Genomic DNA, 21,334 nt, shown 5'->3' on the forward strand with positions numbered 1-21,334 from the left:
TGCAAGCATGACAGGCAGATGCTAAGGACACACAAAATGAGCCTAACAGCTGAGCTGCTGAAAACCCAAATGCTGTTTCCTTAGGTTAATGCTCTGATGTAGTGACAAGTGTGGGGTTCCTCTTCACCTAGATACACCTCCACCTCCTAAATACACTTACGCCTCCTAATTACAGAACAGCATATTGTGCACTCCAGGAGTGTTCAGATGAAATGTTATCTAACAGATTCCCTTACTGGGTCAAACTTTCAACAGAGGCCTTATTGGTCATAGAATATCAAGTTTAGTTTTCCCTTTTTCTGTCAGAGGCACCCTATAGTTACAGGGTCTTTCACAAGTAATTATTTTCCAAAAAGAAACGTTACACAGTAGTTAGAAGCTAAACAGCTGTTAGCAAAATATGCAGATTTGATATCCTCATGCTGTCTTTCCCTGATTCCCTGTACTCCTGGCATGTATAGTTTTCCTGGCTCTGTACAAGGGGAGCAGCCTGTCTTTTGATCTATAGGCAGGGACTGATACTCTCATTAAGAAAATAAGCAGGGAGGCAGGGATGGCACTTCAGGGAGCACATGCCCAGCTGTGTCTTGGAGTTTCCTTACCTTCAAAACAGGATATCTCTTCCACATTTCTTGCTGCTTTACCGTGCACTTTGAATAGACTTACACTATTTTTGCTAACAGCATGGAAAGCACTTCCAGGGCAGAAAGAAAACGTAGTCTTTCTGAAGTTTTTGTATCATTTTTCATTAAAAATGTTTTTCTCAGTCATGTTTTTTTCTTAAAAACTGATATGCTGGGTTTATACCTGAGCTTATGAACTGAAAACACCTTTGAAGGAAGAAAAGGTTGCAGCTTTGCCCATAACACAGTGTGTTTTGTCTAAAAAAAACACCGACCTGCCCAGCTGCCCTGGTAGCAATGTCTTTGAAGGATATCTTGGTGTTTTATCCATTCCCCACCATCTTCTTGGTCTCTGAAGTTTGTGTGCCTTATAGTATTAGTCTGGTGTCTTTGTCTGCAAGACAGGATTTTAGCTTTGCTTAGCTAGCTGGTCCAGGAGGGCTGGTTTCCCTCACAGGGCTCAGATTGATGGTTTGATGTGCTGGTTCTAAGCCTGCACTGTCTGTTTGCCCTCTGTCAAGCCACTATCGCTGCCACATGGTGCACTCAGCTGCTTTTACCTTGCCACTGCCATCCTGTTTGTAGCCTGCAGTATTGGAACATGGCTGTGGTGTTTTGAGTCAGCACTGTATGCGGGGCTGTGAGCTGCACAGAGAGGCTCCGCAGCTGCTGGGGAAACAGCCAGGGCATCCCAAACCAGCAAGAGGACAGGCAGATGAGACAGGAACCATACTAGCTATCCTGGCCTGCCCCATGCAATGCTCTCCAGCAGAGCCTTAGAAACAACTTCCTGGTGTTCTCCTGATTTAAACTGCAGTCAGGCCAGAGTCAGTGGACACTTGCTTTCTCCCTTGTGGACTGAGTCAGGTAGAGGGCTGCCTCAAGGAGTTAGCAGGGCAGAGAAAAACTCACCAACATATTTTATTGCCTTTGGCTGACCCCAAGACCCATGAAAGTCAGGAGAACTTTGAAAAGCAAAGGTTTAAGTACCCTGAAGTGTCACCCTCCTGCCACCACACCAGAACAGAACCACAGGGTTCTGTTCCTCCTAAAGAAGCCACCTCAGGGGCTTCTTTATCTCAGAGCATTGCTTGGTATCAGCTGGCTGGCATTGGTGTGGCCGTGGGCATGTTACAGGTGCTCAGACCTGCCCCTCACACCTCGTCTCCCTCTCTCTTCCCCACGCTCCCAAGGTTGGCTCCGTGGTGGCTGTTGGCTGGATCCGCTCCAAGAAAGCCGTCGACTGGCGCCTCTTCCGCAACATCTTCCTGGCTTGGTTCGTGACTGTGCCGGTGGCCGGCTTGTTCAGCGCCGGGGTGATGGCCCTGCTGATGTACGGGATCCTGCCTTAAATCTGAGGAGCGTCCTCTGCTGGGAAATGGGGAAATGGCCAAGCTACTACCGATGGGAGAAGTGTTCCCGTGAAAGAAGCAGTCAGAGAGGAGCCATCTTCCATACCTAACTTCTTATCTACTGTACATAACAATGTGTCATATTGGTGACATGGTGATGTGGTGCCATTTCTTATATATTAAAGAAATATATATGCATATAGTAGGTAACAATACCTAAGTTATATCATCAGTGGGGTGAAAATAATTGCCTAGAACTTAATATTTAGTAAAATTTGTACATAGTATATCATTTTGGTGGCTATTTTTTAATCTTTTGAAGAAGAGTATGGATTAGGAAATGTTTCTTGTCCATTTGATATAAGAAGAAGCGAGGTACAGGACTGCATAATACATGAATTTTTTAAAGCTATTATGATACTGGAACAAAATAAAATGTGCAGAAGTGCTTTTCATAAAATAACTTTGTTCATATCATACTGATTTTCGTGTATCATAGCGTGATGGTTATGGCTGTGTAAATACTTATGAACAGTAACTTTTAAATGGTGCATTTCCCTTATATATTTTGGATAAGAAAGTTTAGGAAGTACCAAAGAAGCAGGGGAATAGCTTGCCAATATTATGTTGTTGTCTCCACGTGTGTTGTGTTTCCCCACCTCTGATTCAACGTTGTTTTCACCAAGCTCCAGCCAGCGTGGCTGGGATAGTACTGTTCATGTCTTAATGTAACTTTAAAAAAAAAGCGCACACAAAAAATTAGTTCTCGTGACTTAGTAGGCAGCCCATGGCTCTCCACGTTAGCTGATAGTAAACTGACTTCATTTTGTGGGTTGATACTTGAGTATCTCACTGCTCACCTTCTACCTTTCCCCTTCAAGTCTCAGCTCCCGGTTGCCCTGCTCTTGATCCCTGCAGGAGGCCAGCCGCCAGCCTCCCCTCCTTCTCTCCATCCCGACACAGGCACACACTCTCAGGTACAGCAGCGGGGCCGTGCAGCACACGGCGCCCCCGCGTACAGCAGTGAAGGGCAGCAGCGGGCGGAAAAGGGCTCAGCCCTGCATTTGTGCTTGGAGGTGATGGGCGCCCACGGGAGTGCTGATCCATGCAGGGGAGGATGTGAGCAGGTGCTGCCTCCCCCCTGGCAAGTCCCATCCCAGCCACAGCCAGCCAGCCTCCTGCTGTGCTGCCTACAGCAAAGAGAGGCCGGGAGCCTGGCCCTGTGTGGATGAAGGTTGAATGGTAACCAGGATTTGGGATGAGATATTTATTCACGGCAGCTCAGGGGAAAATGGCCAGCTACATCCCCTGCATGCCTTTGGAAAGCACATTTGAGTGGAGGTTACTGATTTGTGGGTGGGAGGCAAAGGGCAAGGGGTGCCCAGAGGAGGTTGGGAATCTGTTACTGTTTAAATGCTGCTAAAATTTTGATAAAATGTTCTTGGTACTCCATTGTGATTTTTCCATTGGTCATTCATACCAAATTTATAATAAAACGATAAACAGCCCCTCTAACTGCCTCTTGCGTTTTTGGAGTGTTACTCAGCTGTAGTGGGAAGGCTCCCAGGCAGTTAAAGCCTACTCCTTGGCATCTGCTGCCTTTTGTCCTTTGTCTGCCATGGTCAGTGGGATCAAACCATGCTCTTTGTGGCGCTGACAAAACCTCCCTTTTCTTCCTGCTGTCCTGGCAGCCCCAGTGTCCAGCCCTCGCTCTGCCCGGGCTTGGTTCACAGGCGTCTCTCCGTCGAGGTTTGGGAGCTCGTGGGCAGCTTCAGATGCATTGCCTGGGCACTCACTGCCTCCAAATGCCTCCCTCACTCTGGCTCTGGAAGCATCCCTGTTGCCGTGGCACCCTAGTGCTCAGTTTCTAACCCCTCTGAAACCTTAGAGCTGTGGTATAAATAGTGCTGGCAAATGGGTGGGACTGGTGGGCAGCAGCTGAGTGACCAGAGCGGCCAGTACATGCACAGAGACAATTTGGGACCCGTGGAAAAGGGTGGAAGAGCTCACCTTATCTTAGCACTTGCACAAACAAATGCCTGCCCAGTGGCCCAGCAACTTCCCACCTTGTTTTATCTACAGAGACAAACCAGACCTCTCTCACTCCAGCGGCAGGGACGCAGTTGCAGCCCTGCCAGACACAGGCAGTGTGCAGAGGGTTGTGCAGCTCTGGGGGTATGTGATAATCCCCCAGCACATGCAGCTGGGTGTCTGTCAGCACACACATGTATAAATAAAACTGCTGTGAGGGAAATGGCTGGCAAGGAAGCATCTCCAAAATATTCCTGCTCCAGCTACAATAACCCTCAATGTGGAGGGAGATGGAAAATCCAATGAGACTTTCTTCACATTGCAGAGGTGTCCTTTGCTACCCCAGAGAAGCAGAATCTGCAGGGGAAGCACAACTGGTGTAACATGGTGCAAATCTGGGCACAGTTAAAACTCCCTTTGCTCAGGCAGCAATCAAAATAGGTCTGTTTTCAGCTCAAGAAATGATGGAAGGGGGTTTTCATTTTTCCAGCAGCACTGGAGCTCAGTGAGGCCGGAGAGCTGAGCTTGTTTAGCCAAGGCCTATTTAACAAGCAGATGCTGATAGACCTCGACAGAGAGGCTGGATCTTTGTGCCCTGCAGGGCTGCCGTGTCCCCTGGCAGAACTGTTCCCACCACGGTTCACAGCCATCAGGGCTGCAGCCCTCCCAGGCAGGACACAGGACAGCGTGGCTGTCACCAGGCAGACCTTGCTGCGTGCTGGGGAGAAGTGTGCCCAGGCTGCTGGGCTGCAGGAAAAGTGAACACAACGAACAGGTCAGAGAGACAGAAGCCTGATGGAAATATTTGTTACAAGTAGAAACTGTTTTAGCCGAGGAAATGCAGCCTGAATTTCAGAAACCAAAAGGTCTACAGTGCTTCATAGACCAGTGGTAAATCTTTGACTCAAACCAGCCTGAGGAGAATCAGCTGTCAGTGTGAAGGCACTAATAGACTAATTACCCTTATCAACCTCTCCTCCTGCTTCCAGCTTTCACCCTACTACCAGATCTCATGGTTTGCCCTAGGAGTTGCTTTGCCTTTGCGTGTCTGATGTTTGCTGCCATGAGGCTGGGGCATGTTGTTGCCACTAGCTCTGCTTGTGCCGCTTGGCAGAGTGCCCTGTGGTGGTGAAGCTGCTGTGGCATGGTGACCTGTGCATCCTGGTCTGTCCTCCCCAGCAGAGCAGCCCTGTTCTGGCAGCTCTCTGCTGCTGGTCTCCCACCTCCAAGGTGAGTGTCCTGTGTGTTAATGACTGCTCCCAGTGGCTGAACACCCCTTGGAGCAGGAGCTCTGCCCATGCCACAGGCACTGAGATTTGTTTTGGAGGTGGTCACTGATTGCTTTTTGAGGAGACGTGTGGTGAGAGAGGCCAGGAAATGCAGTGGGGAAATGCATGGGGTAGGATAATGCTAAAGCGCAGGGCCCTTAGTTCTTTTGTGGTAGAGAGACCTGGATTGCTTTGTGCGAGATCCTGTTCCAGATTTGGGGACCTGGATGCCCCTGGACTGCAAGATGATGCTGATGGATAGATCCATATTTTTGGAGGGCAGAAGACTGTTTGAATTAGTGTCTTGTGCTGTTACTTCTCTAAAGAAAGTAGACAATGGGGAAAGTGGTTCGTTTTGATTTTGTGGGGGTTTTTTAAGTTGAAGGACCGTTGGTTTTGTGCTCCTCCTTTCGTGGAGCTTGCTTCAGTGATACTAATGATGCGGTTTGATGGAGCATTGCCTCCACCTACTGGTTGCCAAAAAGAAGTCTGAACTGGAGGAAGATTCTTATTGCCAATGCGAAGCTTTGTGAGCCTCCTTTGTCTAAGCAGTAAAGCAGAACAGAAAGGAATTATATGTAGCAAAAATTAAACTGTACTCTTTTCAGGTGAAATTGTACAATTAACTAAATATTGTACACTCAGCTTAATTTCCAGTATCTTAGATTCTAGGAGATAAAGGCATTACTGTTGCACTGAATTAAATTACATTTTCATACTCAGTGATACGAGAAGACTTTTCTACTCGTCTTGCAAAAGTAATCAGCATGTCACTTGAGTTTTTAAAACTAGGCACTGATGCTATTTTAGCACCGTGTTGATGAGCAAACATTTTTTCCAGGGGTAGCATTGATCTGAAAGATTTTATAAGCATATTACACCACTTGTTTGAGTAATTGCAGTTTTCAAAAGGGCATTATTTTTCCTAAGTGAAATAGTATTTTTAACTTGTACAAATATGTTGTGTTGTTACCAGCTTTTAAGTGCAGAGGTTTTTCGCATGAGAAGGTGAATGTGAATAACAAAAGCTTATTTCCTTCCTTAACTGCAACCAGCTTCAAAACAAAGTTAGTGCCTGGAAACCAAGCACAAACAATGTCTGAGTTTTGGGGCTTCTTGCGTCTGTCCCAGCTGACACTAAGCATCCAGCTTCAGGAAAATGACTTCTCATCTGATAAACCCTAAATTCAAGGATGTGACATATGCTACTGCTGGGCAGTGCTGCTGCAGGACAAGTATTTACTGTAGATCATTATTAATTGCTGTGTTTCAGGAAGAGAAAAAGGAGTGGCAGGTGTCCAGCTGGTGGGCAGTCCTCTTCAGTGCCCAGTTGCTGTTAGCCCCTGGATGGCTCTTCCCACATGATGGCATGGTGCATGCCAGTTTCTTTGCTGTGAGCAGCTCATGCAGCTTACAGAATTCAAGTTGCTGCTAAAGAACTTGTTTCTGGTCTCTTATTGTAAGGAGAGCTGGGGTTCTCTGCCTCTGAAAGCTGACTTCATTCATTAACTAGAGGTACTCCACCAGTCCATATCACTCCCCTGGCACAAAGGAAGAAGATGCTTGTACCTGCAGAGCAAGTCGCCAGTGTCAGGGAAAGGCAAGGAGGGTGTAGTACACTGCTCTTATGAGAAACAGGAAGCTGGTTCTAAGTGGAAAAGCACTAAAGCATTTTTGGATGATACTAAAACTGCTTTCCTGCTGTGAGAGGATTTATAATCTTTTTTGCTGGAGGGGAAAAAAATATAGGAAGGTTAATCTGAAAAAGTTTCCTTGCTATCTTGATGTACTTTGTAATGCATGATCTTTTCTTGATCTTGCAAGACAGTGTTGGGAATCCTCTTAATTCCTGTGGAAAACAGACATACCTGGAACTACCCAAGGCTTCTGGTCTGAATAATTTTCTGTATGCCTGAATTTTCCTCTCAATCTTGCTTCTCATGGAATTTTGGTGATCTCTGTAATGGAAATTGCATGTGACATGTCTTTCACACTCATGGGCTTATCAAGGTAAAGCTGACAGTTTCTCTCTTCTCAGTCTCTGACTTTGCATGACAACCTGCAGTAAGTCTCGGCTGCTTTCTGACAGATGACTGCTTCTGTTTCCCATGAGAACAGAGATGCTTTGTTACAATGATAAAGTGCTTGTCAGTGCTGGGGTCAAGTGCTGCTCAAAATACATGAAAACTGATGTGGAACTGACACAAGAAATTATGAAAGGGAGGAAGGGAACTTGAGGCTACACCCAAGGACCATGAGAAGCTTGGTCACTTTATGAGGAGAATGTCACAAACTCAATTCTGTGGACAAGGTTTGGATGGCAGACAAAGGGGAATGCACCTGGATTTTTTTAGGTCACAGCCATGTGCAGCTTTTGCTGCTTTCCAAAGCTTTAGTATTAATATATTTAATACTAAATATTTTTTAATATTTTTTCCCTAAGCACTTAGAACAATTTGGATACAGAAGCCCGTGCCCCAAATCTTTGAGACAACAGTTCAAGAGCTACATTATGTAAAGGTCAGCTAAACCCCCTTTTTATACATCTGGGTTAAGGTTTCTAAGCACTGCAGAAAGAAGTTAAAAGGCTTTATCAACTTGCAAGTTGTTCTCTTGCACAAAACACTGTCCTTCCTATTCCTATCCCAAATAATGTTAATCAAGGCAGTTTCCCTTCCTTTATGAAGGCTGGAGTAAATGCTTTTAGATATCATTTGAAGAAAAACTCCTGGATTCACATTATTTGTCATATGTATTATGGCAAAGACTTTTTACTTGTTTGCTTCATCCTTTCATTTTGGGTAGTTTACATCAAATGAGTGTAAAGATATTTCCTTTGTTGCTGAAAATGCGTCCAGATCGCCTTTGCACAGAAATGTACCGAGACAGAGTTCTAATTTGGAAGAACCAGTAACAACTATGATAAGTTTGCAGATGATGTTGATAAAAAGCACAAGTACCAGGATAAGCAGAAAGGATAGAAATAAATGAGGTGGGAAGGGCATACTAACAATACCAAAATAGTCTTCAGAGATCAAGAGGTTGTGGCTGAGACAAACAAATAGTGGTGGAAACACAAGCTGCTGATATAAAACCAGAAGAGAAATGTTGCTACAGAGACATTAATGGTCTTCCTCAAAATTCACCAGATTAAAGGCGCCTCTGTTAGAGTAGATTCAACTGGCAACCTGTTGGTGTTATTCTCATGCCAACATTAGCTCTAGGACAGAGGTGGCCACTGACTTTTCAAACAGAGACGATGGTCACAGAGCAAAGCAAGCAGTCTCTCTCCTGCCCTCATTATCCTCCAAGCCACCAGGTGCCTGTTCTTATTCTGCTCAGCCAGTTGCAGAAGCAGTACTCAAGGAATAAATTTCCACTTAATTTAATTGAGAAAATGGCTGTAGGGCTTTTCTGCTATCATTGTTTAGCAGTTATTTTTCCTGAAGCTGCAATTACCACAGCCAATGCCATTCAGTGGATAATGGAGGAAATGGAGTCAAGAGAGGAAATGCTCCAAAACCTCTCTGGTGCTACCCACAACACTTATTTGAGAGGCTCCCACTCAGAGATGTTGATGATCAGATACAGCTTTTCTACATCTTCCATTAAGATTCTGCATATAAAGAGCTACTAAATATTTTAATACATTTTTCACAAAGTCCTAAAATCCAACAGACCAGCAAGTCGTTCCACCTGTGCTCTGTAACCATCTGCAGCATTTGCTGATGTATAGATAATCACCCAGCTCCAGGTATGAGGCAAATGTGATAACTTAGATGACCTTCAAGGGCCCTTCCAACCCAAAATATTCTATGACAACACTTCACGCTCTTATAAAGCCCACTGGAGTTTGTTTCTTTGATATGTAGTTGGGTCATTATTCTATTACTTGGAGGACATAAATTAATTTCTATTTACAGTTTATTAGCAAATATGATTGACAACTCTGCGACAAACCTTCTGATAGAGAAAATAGAGGGTAAGGAAAAATTGTCATCCTTGGGAAGCAAGCCTCAGTAAGCCAATAGCAAGTTTCTTACCAAATTAATGAAAAAAACCCCAACCAAACCCCAAATTATCCAGGTACTATATGGGATAAAATTTGAAAAATACAGGACTTCTTTTGTATAATTATTTTGTGTGCCCTGCTTTTTTTTACTCAGTACTCCAGTGTTGGATCCTTTAATCAATTAAACAGGTATGTTCACAATGCAGAAGAAACTAAGTGGAACAACTTAGGGCAGGATGTGCTGGTTGATTTGTGCTGACTTCAGCTTGAGGTGTGCTAATGTAAGTGTGCCACCAGGTGGTAGAGAAAGAAAGAACTTGACAAAGAACTCATCCTCCAGTTCAGGCCTATTAAATAGAGGAGACCAAGTGTCCCCTAAAATGCCACCTTTTTATCTGTCAAAAATGAGTGACAACTATTGATGTGGCACTGTAACACTAAGTGGGAAAGAGCTCTATGGCTGGGCTTGCTGGGGCTGTAGCTTCAGAGACAAATGTCTGTGAATCAAAACTCTCTACAACTCCCTGAAAGGTGGTTGTGGTCAGGTTGGTCTCTTTCTCCAGGCAGCAACTGACAGAAGGAGAGGACACAGTCTCAGGCTGCACCAAGGGAAAATGTAGGTTGGATATTAGGAAGAAGTTTTTCACTGAAAGAGTGATTAAATACTGGAGTAATCTGCCCGGAGAGGTGGTGGAGTCACTGTCCTTGGATGTGTTTAAAAAGAGACTAGATGTAGCACTCGGTGCCATGATCTAGTTGATGTGTTAGGGCTGGCCTGGACTTGATGATCTTGAAGGTCTCTTCCAACCTACACATTTCTGTGTAAATTCAGCAGGCTTTGAGGCTCTTAGGCTTATATAAAAATTTAGCCTTTTTAGAGTTTGCCAAAGGCTCTAATTACCACGGAGAGAGGTGTGTGTCCCACCCGACAGAATCAAGCAGCTCCCTAAATAAGACTACTGAGGAGCAGCAGGACATGTTCCTGCAGCTGATGCTGATTTCAGTGCAGCTCAATTCAACCCAGAAGGGAAACTGCAGCTGTCACTGGGACATGCTGGTAGTGCATGGTTGGTGGAAACCTATACTCATCTATGGGGACACCAGGAGATCCTCCATGTTCCCCTTCGCATTGCTTCCAGCCATGCCAGAGCAGGTGAATTTGGCTCAGAAATGTCACATTGGGGTCAGGGATATAAAAGGATACAGCCAGGCTGTGCAAGTTGGTCTGGAGTTTGCTGCTAATGGAGTTGTGTCAAGTAAGGGCCATCAAAGCTGAAGGCAATGCTGGAAGCAGAAATCCCAGTGACAGAGCAGCAGCAGGGTGGACACTGCCTGCCACTCTTCATTGCCCTAAAAATGATGAAGTTGGCTTTGATGAGGTTTTAATTGAATTTACCTTTTCCTTTCATCTGCTTTTCAGGCAACCAGTAAGGCTTTTCCAAACTGGCTAGGTTTAGGGCTCAGAAACAGTAAATTATGCTCTTTGAGGGGGCTTGAAAAACAAAAGAAAGTCTTGTGTTTTGCAAATTTGAAACCAGGCTCATCTGGGGCAGTTTAAGGTTTTGAAAACTGATATAAAGTACTATGTTTTACTTCTTGAAAAAATGTCCTGAAGTCCTGCATTGTTGAGGCTTGGAAACCAGCTCATTTGGGCAGTTTTAGGGTTAGCAAATTGAAGACCAAATTCTGCACTGTTGAGCTTGGAAACAGACACCAAGTCATGTGTTTTTTGGGAATGTGGAACTAGACTCACTAGGCCAATTTAGAGGCCAGAAAACTGAGGCTAAATCCTGTGGTTTGAGGAAGAAATGAGGATTAACTGGTGCAGCTTTGGGGCTTGAAAGGAGGCTCATTTGGTCAAATCTGGGGCTTGGAACACAGATTGCGTTGCTGTGCTCAGAAACATTAACAGAGCCCAGTGCTGGGATATAGCTGGTTAGAGCCTGGAGCTGGTAATGCCAAGTTTGTGGATTTGATACCTGTATGGGCCACTCACTTAAAGAGTTGGAAATCCATGATCTTTGCAGGTCCCTTCCAGCTCAGAATATTCTGTGATTCTGCTTTGGGGTCTGGAACCAGGACTGTGCTGCTGTTCCCAGGCCGGCAGCAGAGTGATAACCCTGCGGGTTTGGGCTCAGCCCGAGGCTCCCCAGCTGATCCTGGGGACGGTTTGGGGGCAAGAAGCAGTTCCCAAGTCTCCGACAGCCCAGTGCCAGCGCTGTTCTGATGGCCAGAGGAGCGGGGGGCTCAGGGCAGGCCTGAGCAGATCTGAGTCCTGGCAGCTGCTGTCTTCCCAAGTCTTTTGCCATCATCATCACTGTCCCCTACCCAGGACCACATGGTGCTGCGTCAGGGAGAAGAAACTGTGTGGGAGGAGGGAGCCTGGTGGTAGGAAGGGGAACCGGCCAAAAATGTCCTGATGGCCCAAAAATATCCCAGAAGGTTATTAAACTGTTAACAAGAGTAGTTGGGTGAGGAGATCAGCTGAACTATTTCCTGGAATGTGGTGCTTCAGGGACTCCCATACACTGCTCTGATTCCCTGCTGACGTTCATGAGAAGGTTGGGGTTGGTAGTGGCGAACTTTTGTGTGTCATCCTTCCCTGCAGCACCAGGGTACCACACAGACAGGTCACCGGGCAACAGAGCCCTGCTGGAAAGTGTATTTCATTTTAAAAAGCTTGCCCTTATGGAATTTGGGCTGAGACAAATATCTTGTTCTTTATGCCTAGGACTTTTATGAACAATTTAAAATGAGGTAAAGATTTTTCAATGGAACAGGAATTACTCGTGTTTACACCTTTTCCGGTTAGTAAATAGCAAACACTAAGAAATAAGTCTCCTAGAAATGGCTTGGCAACATGTTTCATTTCAAAAGAGACATAGAAATGCAAAATTGAGGATGCATTTGATTTTTTTGTGGTGCCTGATTCACTTTGAAGACAAAAAGAAATCCTGCCAGCCATACTCAGTTGTCTTTCGTAGCACTCACTGGGGGGCAGCAGTGATGGCAGATGTGATTAACGAATATGGTGTCAATTAGTTTCACCTTTACATAAACACATGGTCCACTTAGGTTAAGCCCTCGAGCTCCTGGAAAGCTCTCTGCGCTATTTCTATCCAGCATCCGGCTCCCCTGAGGTGGTAACGCTGCACAGCGCACACTGCTGCCGCCACAGTTGTGATGACTTTTTAATAACGCGCTAAGGTGTGACAGATGAACCCCTGCTGCATTTCAACAGGTAGTAAAAATCACTTGTATCTTCAGTCGGTTGTGGCAGACTTTGTTTTACTTCATGTTGTACCCACCGGCACCATTTCTTTTTTTCTCTCAGTCACAGCCCACAGCTATTCGAGGGCGTGTAGCTTTAGCATCTTGGAGTTCAAACTTTGCTTTTTTGAGCAAGAACTGTGTCTTTGAATGAGGCTCCCATGTGAAAGATGATGACTTATCCATTAGTGCACCAAAACACTTAAATATAATTTCTAGGTGTTCCCACTGGACAACCTGAAAGTGCCAATATCATGGGATGTAAGCGCTGCTGGATGCTTGGGAGTACTTTCCTGCAGAACTCTGGCCACTCATGTGCCCAGGCAGGCAGAGCTCAGGCTGTGAACGCCCAGTAGGTTCAGCAGCTGACTGGGAATTTTCTAGTGGAGTTGTTGGGGAAAATACACAGCTGTTGAAAGCCATGTTTTTCTCACTTAAACTGAGATCAGTAATTTGTAACTGAGCTGAGTTCAGACTGACGTTTTCCCAAATTCTGAAATGACTGCCTGAAGTGTGAGCCTCTGGCAAAAATGGGAGTGGGAAACCAACTTGGGAAGTGTGAGACCAGACTTCTGCAGGGCCATGCTCAGTTCTGAGCTCTCCTGCAGACTCCCCTGATCCTCTGACAAGTCGAAGCTCCCAAGTACAACCATTCCATACCTTCCCAAGAAAATGACTGTTTTCAACCCTCTGCCTTTTTTCATTTCTTACAACAGGATTTTGCAGCATCAGATGCATAGAAGTTTGCAGGTACTAACGGAAAACAAATAATACCATATGCTGCCTTTGTGATAGTAAACTCTGCCCCATGGGAGATCTGATCCTATGTTGGTATCTGATAACATATCAATAAGTTACTGGGATATAGATTTCTTAAATGACATCTTTTCACTGTGTGTTCTTCAGGCACAAAGAAGGTATGTACATGCTTTTAAAGGGAACATATGTGTTTTAACCACACCTACCAACAGGTTTGGAGTACAGGTCTGCACTACTGTGGTATGTTTTCCACTTTGCACTTTGAAGAGCACATTGTAGTAATGGAAAATTATTATATGCAAGTTGAAGCAGCATAAAATTGCTGGTCTTGCAGTGCCATCCCACTTAGCTCTGATATTCCCTTAAATGACCTGTTCTATTTATGCTCTTCTTCCTTTCACCTTTACAGAACAGGAGATAGTCACCTTCAACAGGGGAAAGGAGAAATTAATCCAAGTTATACGAAAAATTTAATCAGAGCTGTAATCTTTGGTTTACCCCTTTTTTTAAAGCTGAATTCAGCTCCATGTTCCCATAAACCTGTATTTTTTGGCTGACTGGATGAAGAAGTACATCGAGCAATGCCACTTGTGGCAGGTGCTTTGAGGACTAGGGCTTTACTGGCTGCGTTTGAGTCATCTTGTCCAACAGCAGAAGGCCTGCAGTACTCCCTGAGGTGATGGCAGCTGTGGTTTTCCTGCTGGCTTGGTTAGCTTAGAGCTGTGAGCCAGAGCTGGAAAGGCTTTCCTGGTGCCATGGCTCCTGTGGGAAGCTGTGCCTGCCCAGGCACCCGTGTGCTGCTGAACTGCATGAGGAAGGGCAGGAAGCGCTGTCACTGCTGAGCAACTCGTTAAACTGGAAAGGGAAGTGTTGCTCACATCACTGGCCACGAGATTATCAGTTTTTGTGGTCACAAGTAATTAAATGACCAACCCAGGGTGCTGGGGGCACATTGCTACAACATATGCTTTATTGAGCAAACCAAATGCAAGCCAGCAGGATTTGGCAATAACTGAAGGACCAAGTCAGTTAACTCTTTTTGTAATAAGAGACTCCATTTCCTTCAGGTGGGAAAAGCCAATTCTTTATTCACATCAATTATTTTATGCAGTTTTCACAGACCTTGTGTGCAACACCTATTGGCTGGTAGTTTTCTTACTACTTCATTTATTGGTCAGAAGGTGATTTGTGTGTACGTGCAAAGATTCAGGTTGTTTACGTGTTTCCTTATGGAACAGATCCTATTGTTTGCACAGATGCACTTATTTTTCAACCCAAGAATAGGTTGTTATGTTAACGAACTTTTCATACCAAGATTGTTTGTTTTTTGCATGGGAACTTGCAAATTGTTTAATTACCCTTAGAAGAGATGACAGGCTAGCTATTAATTTAATAGAACAGGCCTGATTTTTCTCTTTTATAATTCTTCTACCTGTCATGACAAACTTCTTTCTTTCTTCCACTGCAATGATTTAACACAGAGCATATCAGCTGGGTTGTTCAACAGGAAATAATACCACTTCTGCCTCCAACCTGGCGAAATCAGATGGAAACAGAACAGTATGAAGCACTTATAAACTGTGTTATCTCAGACATGAATCTTTCAGTTAAACCAGGCACAGCCAAAGCAAAGACAAGGTTAGATCATCTCTGTGAGTCCTACACAGCCCTGCAACGTGCTCACAATCAAAACAGGAAATAAGCAAAAAGGCAATCTCTGCAGAGGATTTAAAAGTGCACTGGTGTTTCTGGAAGAGGGTGAGTGAAATAGCTCAGCTTTTATATGGAGCTGTACCAGAAAACTGGAAGAAATATGTTTCAGAGCCAGAGTCTGGTCTTCTACTCTTGCAGACAACCATCCCATAACATCTTTTTTGGAAACCTTATCCTAAAAGCTCTTTCCAGTTCTTGTTGTCTTGAGGTAAATGTTTCTGAGTCTTACTCAATGGAGGGTTTTGCCTAATATTTGGACTAAAGTTACTAACAGTTTTTACCTAACTACCCTGCAGCCAGCATTACCCTTTCACTTATGCTTTGTCCCATGACTGCATTTTACAAACAAGCCACCTTCCATTAAGATTTTCATAAAAATGTTTGAAAATTTCTGTACCACATTATATTAAAAAAAGATCAAAAGAAATCAGTGAAATGCTATGACTCGTTACAGGTCTAGTAAAAATATGTCCAAAGCATCCTAGGATTATTTTTTTCTTACAGCCACATCTTATCCTTGGCTCCTGTTCATCCAACTGAAGCTCCAGCTGTCCTCTGTCACTTTCAAGAGATGAGCTCTTAGTGTGCCTCTTTATGAATTCAGAGCCATATGATCTTGCACATCATACTATGAAATTTACTTCTGTTTTTTATAACTCCAGGCCTTGATGTTAAGGCATTTTGCATAATCCTTCCTATTACTTTTGTAAGTTTATTACATGTCTAATTCTTGTGCTGCCATCACTAATATAAATATGAACAAGGTAGGTGTACAAGACCTCACCGTGAAGAGTTCTTCTGAAAAACATTTTTCCAGTCTGACAGCTTTGCCTAACTTCCCTTGTCTCAGTTGAAGTTTGATTACACTTTTCTTCCTGTATTGTATAAATACCTTCCTGATTTAGAGATTGGCTACATCTGCTGCCTCAGTCTTGGCTCTGAAATCAGTTATCAAAAGTACATGGCTTTAAGAAATAAATTCACTTTTTTAATATAGTTTTGTGCAGAAGAATAAATATTCTGGTATGGAAATAGGCAGCCTCAAGTAAGCAATATTAGAAAAGTGCAGCAGTTTCTTGCTTAACTCTAAGGGGTCTGGGCTTCAGGTGCTCCATTCAACAATTTCACTGTTCAAAATGCAAAATAGGAAACCCAAGCAAAAGCTACAAATGTGCTAAACTTCCTGAAAAAGCCAAATACAGGAAAAGGCTTAAAACTATTTTTATTTAATTTTTTAAGGAGAAGGCTCACCTATGAAAGTATCAAAGGCTTAAAAAAAGCTGAGCTTGCTGAAGATCAGCTCAAAAGTAAGCCATGAGGCACATAAATAATTTATATTCTTTTTTCCCTCTCTGCACAAGTTAATGCTACTGCAGAGCTTGGTTCCTGCTTTGCCCTCACCCACAAAGAAGCAGGAAGCCCCACTGAAGAACAGAAATAACATGCTAAAGCAGAAACATGCTTTAGCAGGTTAAGAGTCCAACAGTATTCAAAAAAAAAGCTTTGCAGTAGTTAATTTTTGGAGACAATAGTGATTGAACTGATGCAGAGAGGGCACTATAAAAGGCTGCTACAAAGGAGTCTCTCAGCACCAGGACACATTTGCAGTTTGGCTCACACATGTCCAAGCTGTACATCGCTGGGAAGAGCTGGAGATCTCCTGAGTGACCAAACACGAACTAAACTAAAGCTCAATTTAATTAAACAACCCCTAGCTCTTCAGGCTGTCTGAAACTCAGGAGTCAGTCCAGTCCTAAGCAGTTGTCTACAGCTGATTTTGTCATCAGCTGGCACCTAAGCACCTACTGGCTTTCTGATGTTGATGCCTTTGGGTGCTGAGTACCCCTCTTTGTGACCCTTGAAGGAATTTAACAGTTCCTTCCCATCCTCATGTGAGTGCTAGTTTCATGCATGAGAGACTCTTCTCAAGACCAGCATATTATATGACTGATGAAGAAAGAAGTGCAGAACCCCCTACTTACTGTGGGACTGGAGACCAAAATGGGAGCCAGGGAACTGCCGGGCACAGCTCAAGGAAGGAGGCCCCTGCACAGATGCTTGGGATGAAAGACCTACGTTTCAAGATTCTATGTAAGTTAAAATACTGTGTGCAGCATGCAAAGATGTTTTAAACAGGGTATTGTAGCATCAGCCTTCTAAATAATACACTATTTAGTTTCTATTTATAAAGAATATAAAGTTTCTATTTATGTGTGTATTATTAGTAGCAGAATATGAAGAGGACACTTCTGAAAGAAACAAATCAAACATTTTATAATTTTTTTTACTGTGACAGCTCATTGTCCAGCCAGGAAGGTAACAGATATAACATATCTAGACGCTAGAATGGGTCTGCAAATTTCTGCTGTTAGTAAAGTCATTGAAGCAGGAAGAGATAACGAAGATAATCAACCCAATGTAAGGCACTATTAACTGTGAAATTTTTCCATAGCATGCTTCAGTGCTTTTTTACGGTAATGATGGCAGGAAGCCTTGTGCCTGTATACATTTTTCATGCAGTAAACTCCATTTCTCTTCCTCACGATAAAGTGCTTTTGAGTTCAGCAAGTAAACAATGTCGATTCAGCAACATGCAGAGGACACCCACACACATTCAGCTGGCATCACAAGGTATCTGCTGAAACACAACCACCACAAGGAAACAGGCTGTGGCACGGCTCTTCAGGCAACTGCTAAGACATATGGAAACCCCAGGACGCTCTGGGAGGTGAAATGGGAAGCATTATTTAAAGACTTCGTGTTTTCATTTTACAAAAGAATAGCTCAAATGTCTCTTCTTTATTTGAGAAATAAAACTATCCTATGTACTCCCTATAAAAAAAAAACACAGAGGAGAACATCAGAAACCTACCTTTTGTTTGTTTTTAAAGTTCAGAGCCTGTTCTATTTTAGTCCATGCAAATATGCACTTGGCAAAGGATTCCACCTAAACCATCAGTCAGAAATCCAGGCAAACGCTTTACAATCCCAGAGAGAGCCAGAATTATCCTTGCCCATGCAAGGAGGGGCAGCCCATACCTGTCCTGTTGAAGGTCACTGGAATTGCAGGTGGCTTCTATCACAAAACAAATTATCCTTCAGAACAGTGCTGTCCTGAAACAGTCGTGATGGATTTCCTCCTAGGGTTCCAAAACGCTGGGGTGCAGGTTTTCGTCAAACCTGCCACGGAATGAGTCTTGCTGGAAACACACCTTGGGCTCCAGGCTGACACAGGGCAACACAAGGTTATTTATCTGGGCAGAGCTAGAAATCCCCTGTCAAGAGCAGCATCTAACAAGCTTTCAGCTCATTATGAATGACAAGAGATTGAATAAAAACATAGTGCAAAAATGTCAAGATGGAGAATGTTAGAGCTCAGAAGATAAAAATTAACTCTAATATTCATTGACTACAAACATGGAAAAAACCCAAACACCAGGAATGTAGGAAATAAATCATTAACAGTGTTGAAAGTTAAGGGAATAAAGGACTCGACTACTTCACTATTTTATGGGAAATTCCAAAAAAACCCCTTTGCATCTTATCAGGTCCCATGACAGTCCAACATCTTATTTCTGGCACACTTCTTCATGACTTATTGTTACAGGGAAGGTTACTGAAGGCTGAAAACTCCCTTTGAATCTTCACAGCGATTCTGCAGTCTTCAGCTTTCTGAAAAAGTCCCCAGGGCTGAATTAAAGTCAGAATGGAAGGCACATCTCCCACATCCTGGCCCAACTCTTTGCTATAACTGCTCTTGTCCTCTTATTCTTCTTTAAGAATTCATCCAGAACCCGCTCTCTGCAAAATCACTGTGAAGATTCAAAGGGAGTTTTCAGCACTTTTCAGCCCCAGTAAGATCAGTCACAAACCTGCTTTTAAATGCCACTCATCAAAACAAGTAAAAACAAAAAACACATTTGATACAGGAGCAGAGCTGACTATGAATTAAATAGATTCTGAGCTTCCCCAGGAGAATTCTGAAGCACTTAGGGAGGAAAAATCAGCCTGTACTACTTGTACACAGGAAGCAAGTGCCTTCTATGTGGGAATTGCTAATTTTTTTTCTCCTCTAGTGTCTGTATTACACAGGAATTTGGAGGAGAAAAAGAAAGGTGGCAATTAAGAAAGCAGCTTTCAAAATGGTGGGAGAAGGGTAACATCAAAAAGGATCTGTTACCAGTTTCAGAACTTAAGTAGAGGGCAATAGAGTGCACTAATTTTATTTTTTTTTTTTTTAAGTAACAAAGGAAGAACAGAGCATTAATGGCAGAACAGTTACTCATGAAGACCTCAATTCTTTTTACTGGATCTTTAGCTCCAGTTCTTTAGTTTCTAAAGTTCTCTGCAAAACGTTGTCATTACAACACATGGCTTAGTCTCCTGGGTAACTGGAGCAAAGCCACCAGTGCACAAGTAAATTCGATTAATCTTAAGTCTTAATTATACTTTAAGCCACCTCCCCTGCAGCTAGTAAAGCCCAGTTGACAAGACAGGCAGGTCTTAACAACTGAGGCTCAAAATACTAAATTGTCCAAGAGTCCCACCACCGATGAGGTATATCCAAAGCAAACAACAGAGGCTGCCCAAAGTGTGTTTGGTTTTCTTTCTTTCTTTAGAAAAAAAAAAAAAAAAAAAAAAAAAAAAAAAAAAAAAAAGGCAAAGCTAATTCATTAGAACAAGAAAAAAATATTGTGAAGGAAAAGTATAAAATACATCAATTTTTATGTACCTGTTGAATACCCTATTAATTAAGAGCCAAGTTAAACTCTATTGCTAACAGAGCTCAGACAAATACTGTCTTATCTCTCTAATCACAAACAGAATGAAGAAACCAGGAAGCAAAATGAAAAAAAAAATTAAACTCTTGCATGTCTTTAGTTCTCTTATCTACAAAGCATCAAAAATAAACCCAAAACTATTAATTTTTCCCCTTTCTGCAACAGGAAGATTCAGAGAGGCATAGAAATGTTTGTTCCCTCAGTAAAACTGCATCATCACGCTTTTCCTAATCTTATTAGGATGAGCTGTGGGATGCCAGACAGTATTTCCACTCTTAGCAGGAAGCAAAGGACAGTTATGTGGGTGCCCAGCTCTGTGGAGTCTGTTCAACAGCACAGGACAAGCTCAGAGAAATGCCTGAGGAAATCAGGTACTTGGCTAATGCGAGCTCTCATTCAGCACCAAACAAGATGCATAAATACAGAAAGTGACAGCAAAGGAAATGCCAAAAACCTGCTTGAAGGCTTTATAACACCAGCCAGGTAGCATTAAAGACACATCAGTCTTGCCCAGTGACCTGTCATTCCATATTCACAGGCTACCTTCAGCCCCACTGGTAACAGCTATTGACAGAGGAGTGGCTTTCAAGAATTTTGGACTGATATTATCAGCTTTTAGAAAGGATATGAAAGAAAGAATGGTTTAAAACAACAAACAGGTGAAATATTCAACATGAAGATTTAATAAGCCGAAGTACTGACTCAAATTTTATTCAAGTCAAGAAGAGACTTCCTGTTACAGACCAGGATTTTGGCTGACAAAGAATTTTCCTTAATTAATAATTCATTTCCTTGCTATGGACTTCTTGCACCTAGGAAGTATGTTCCAGCTAGCTTGAGGAAGATTGCTACAGCAAAACCCAGGCAATTAATTTGTGAACTAGGACAAAAGAATGGTCACTTTCTCCAACCCATTCTGGACAGTTTGCAAATCCATGTACCTTGTACATTCATTGCCCACACATAAGTTAATATCTTCTTCCTCTGAAAGGAAGCCCTCAGCAGTGTGCCAGGGAGTAATCTGGCTCCCTTCTCACATATATTAATTAAACCCTCATCCAAACGAAGACTGGAAGATGAGCCTTTTGCCCTTGTAATGTTTTAAAATGCAATTAAGAGTAAACGACACAACTGAAAGATGCCTAAACACGCACAGATGGGTTCCAGAAGCAGAACAATTTGCCACAAGCACCGTTCATTCTGAACATGAGGTGATGCACCAGGGCAAGCCAAGAAAGAATGGGGCTTCATCAAATTTCATTAAATGAACATAAAATCTAGACACCACACTCTGTAACAGCTGTTTCAAACACTGCCTGACCAAATCCCTTGGACTGTGGTGTAGTAAGTCCTTCCCCTTCCATGCCACTTGGACTCCAGGTGTTTCAGCAGTACTGGTAGCCTGCTGTACCCTGGGAAGGAGACAGGTACCCTGGGACTGCAGCAAGAGCAGCTCCTGTCAGCAGAAGGGCTTTAATCCAGTTACACCCCTCCTGGCACTTGAGGGGAAAAAAGGGTGTGTAGT

General features: G+C 43.3%; 1 protein-coding gene across 3 annotated transcripts in view; it reads left to right on the forward strand.

Annotated features, from left to right (window-relative positions):
• Positions 1-2,438, forward strand: part of SLC20A2 (solute carrier family 20 member 2) — a 31,324-nt gene extending 28,886 nt beyond the window's left edge. For all 3 annotated transcript variants that reach the window (XM_066317793.1, XM_066317794.1, XM_066317796.1), the window contains one exon: positions 1,817-2,438. In XM_066317793.1, coding sequence (XP_066173890.1) covers positions 1,817-1,975 — 159 coding nt within the window. In that variant the 3' untranslated portion in view covers positions 1,976-2,438. The remainder of the gene's footprint in view (positions 1-1,816) is intronic.
• Positions 2,439-21,334: the final 18,896 nt, after the last annotated feature.

Source organism: Sylvia atricapilla, chromosome 4 (genome assembly GCF_009819655.1).
Source record: "Sylvia atricapilla isolate bSylAtr1 chromosome 4, bSylAtr1.pri, whole genome shotgun sequence".
NCBI lineage: Eukaryota > Metazoa > Chordata > Aves > Passeriformes > Sylviidae > Sylvia > Sylvia atricapilla.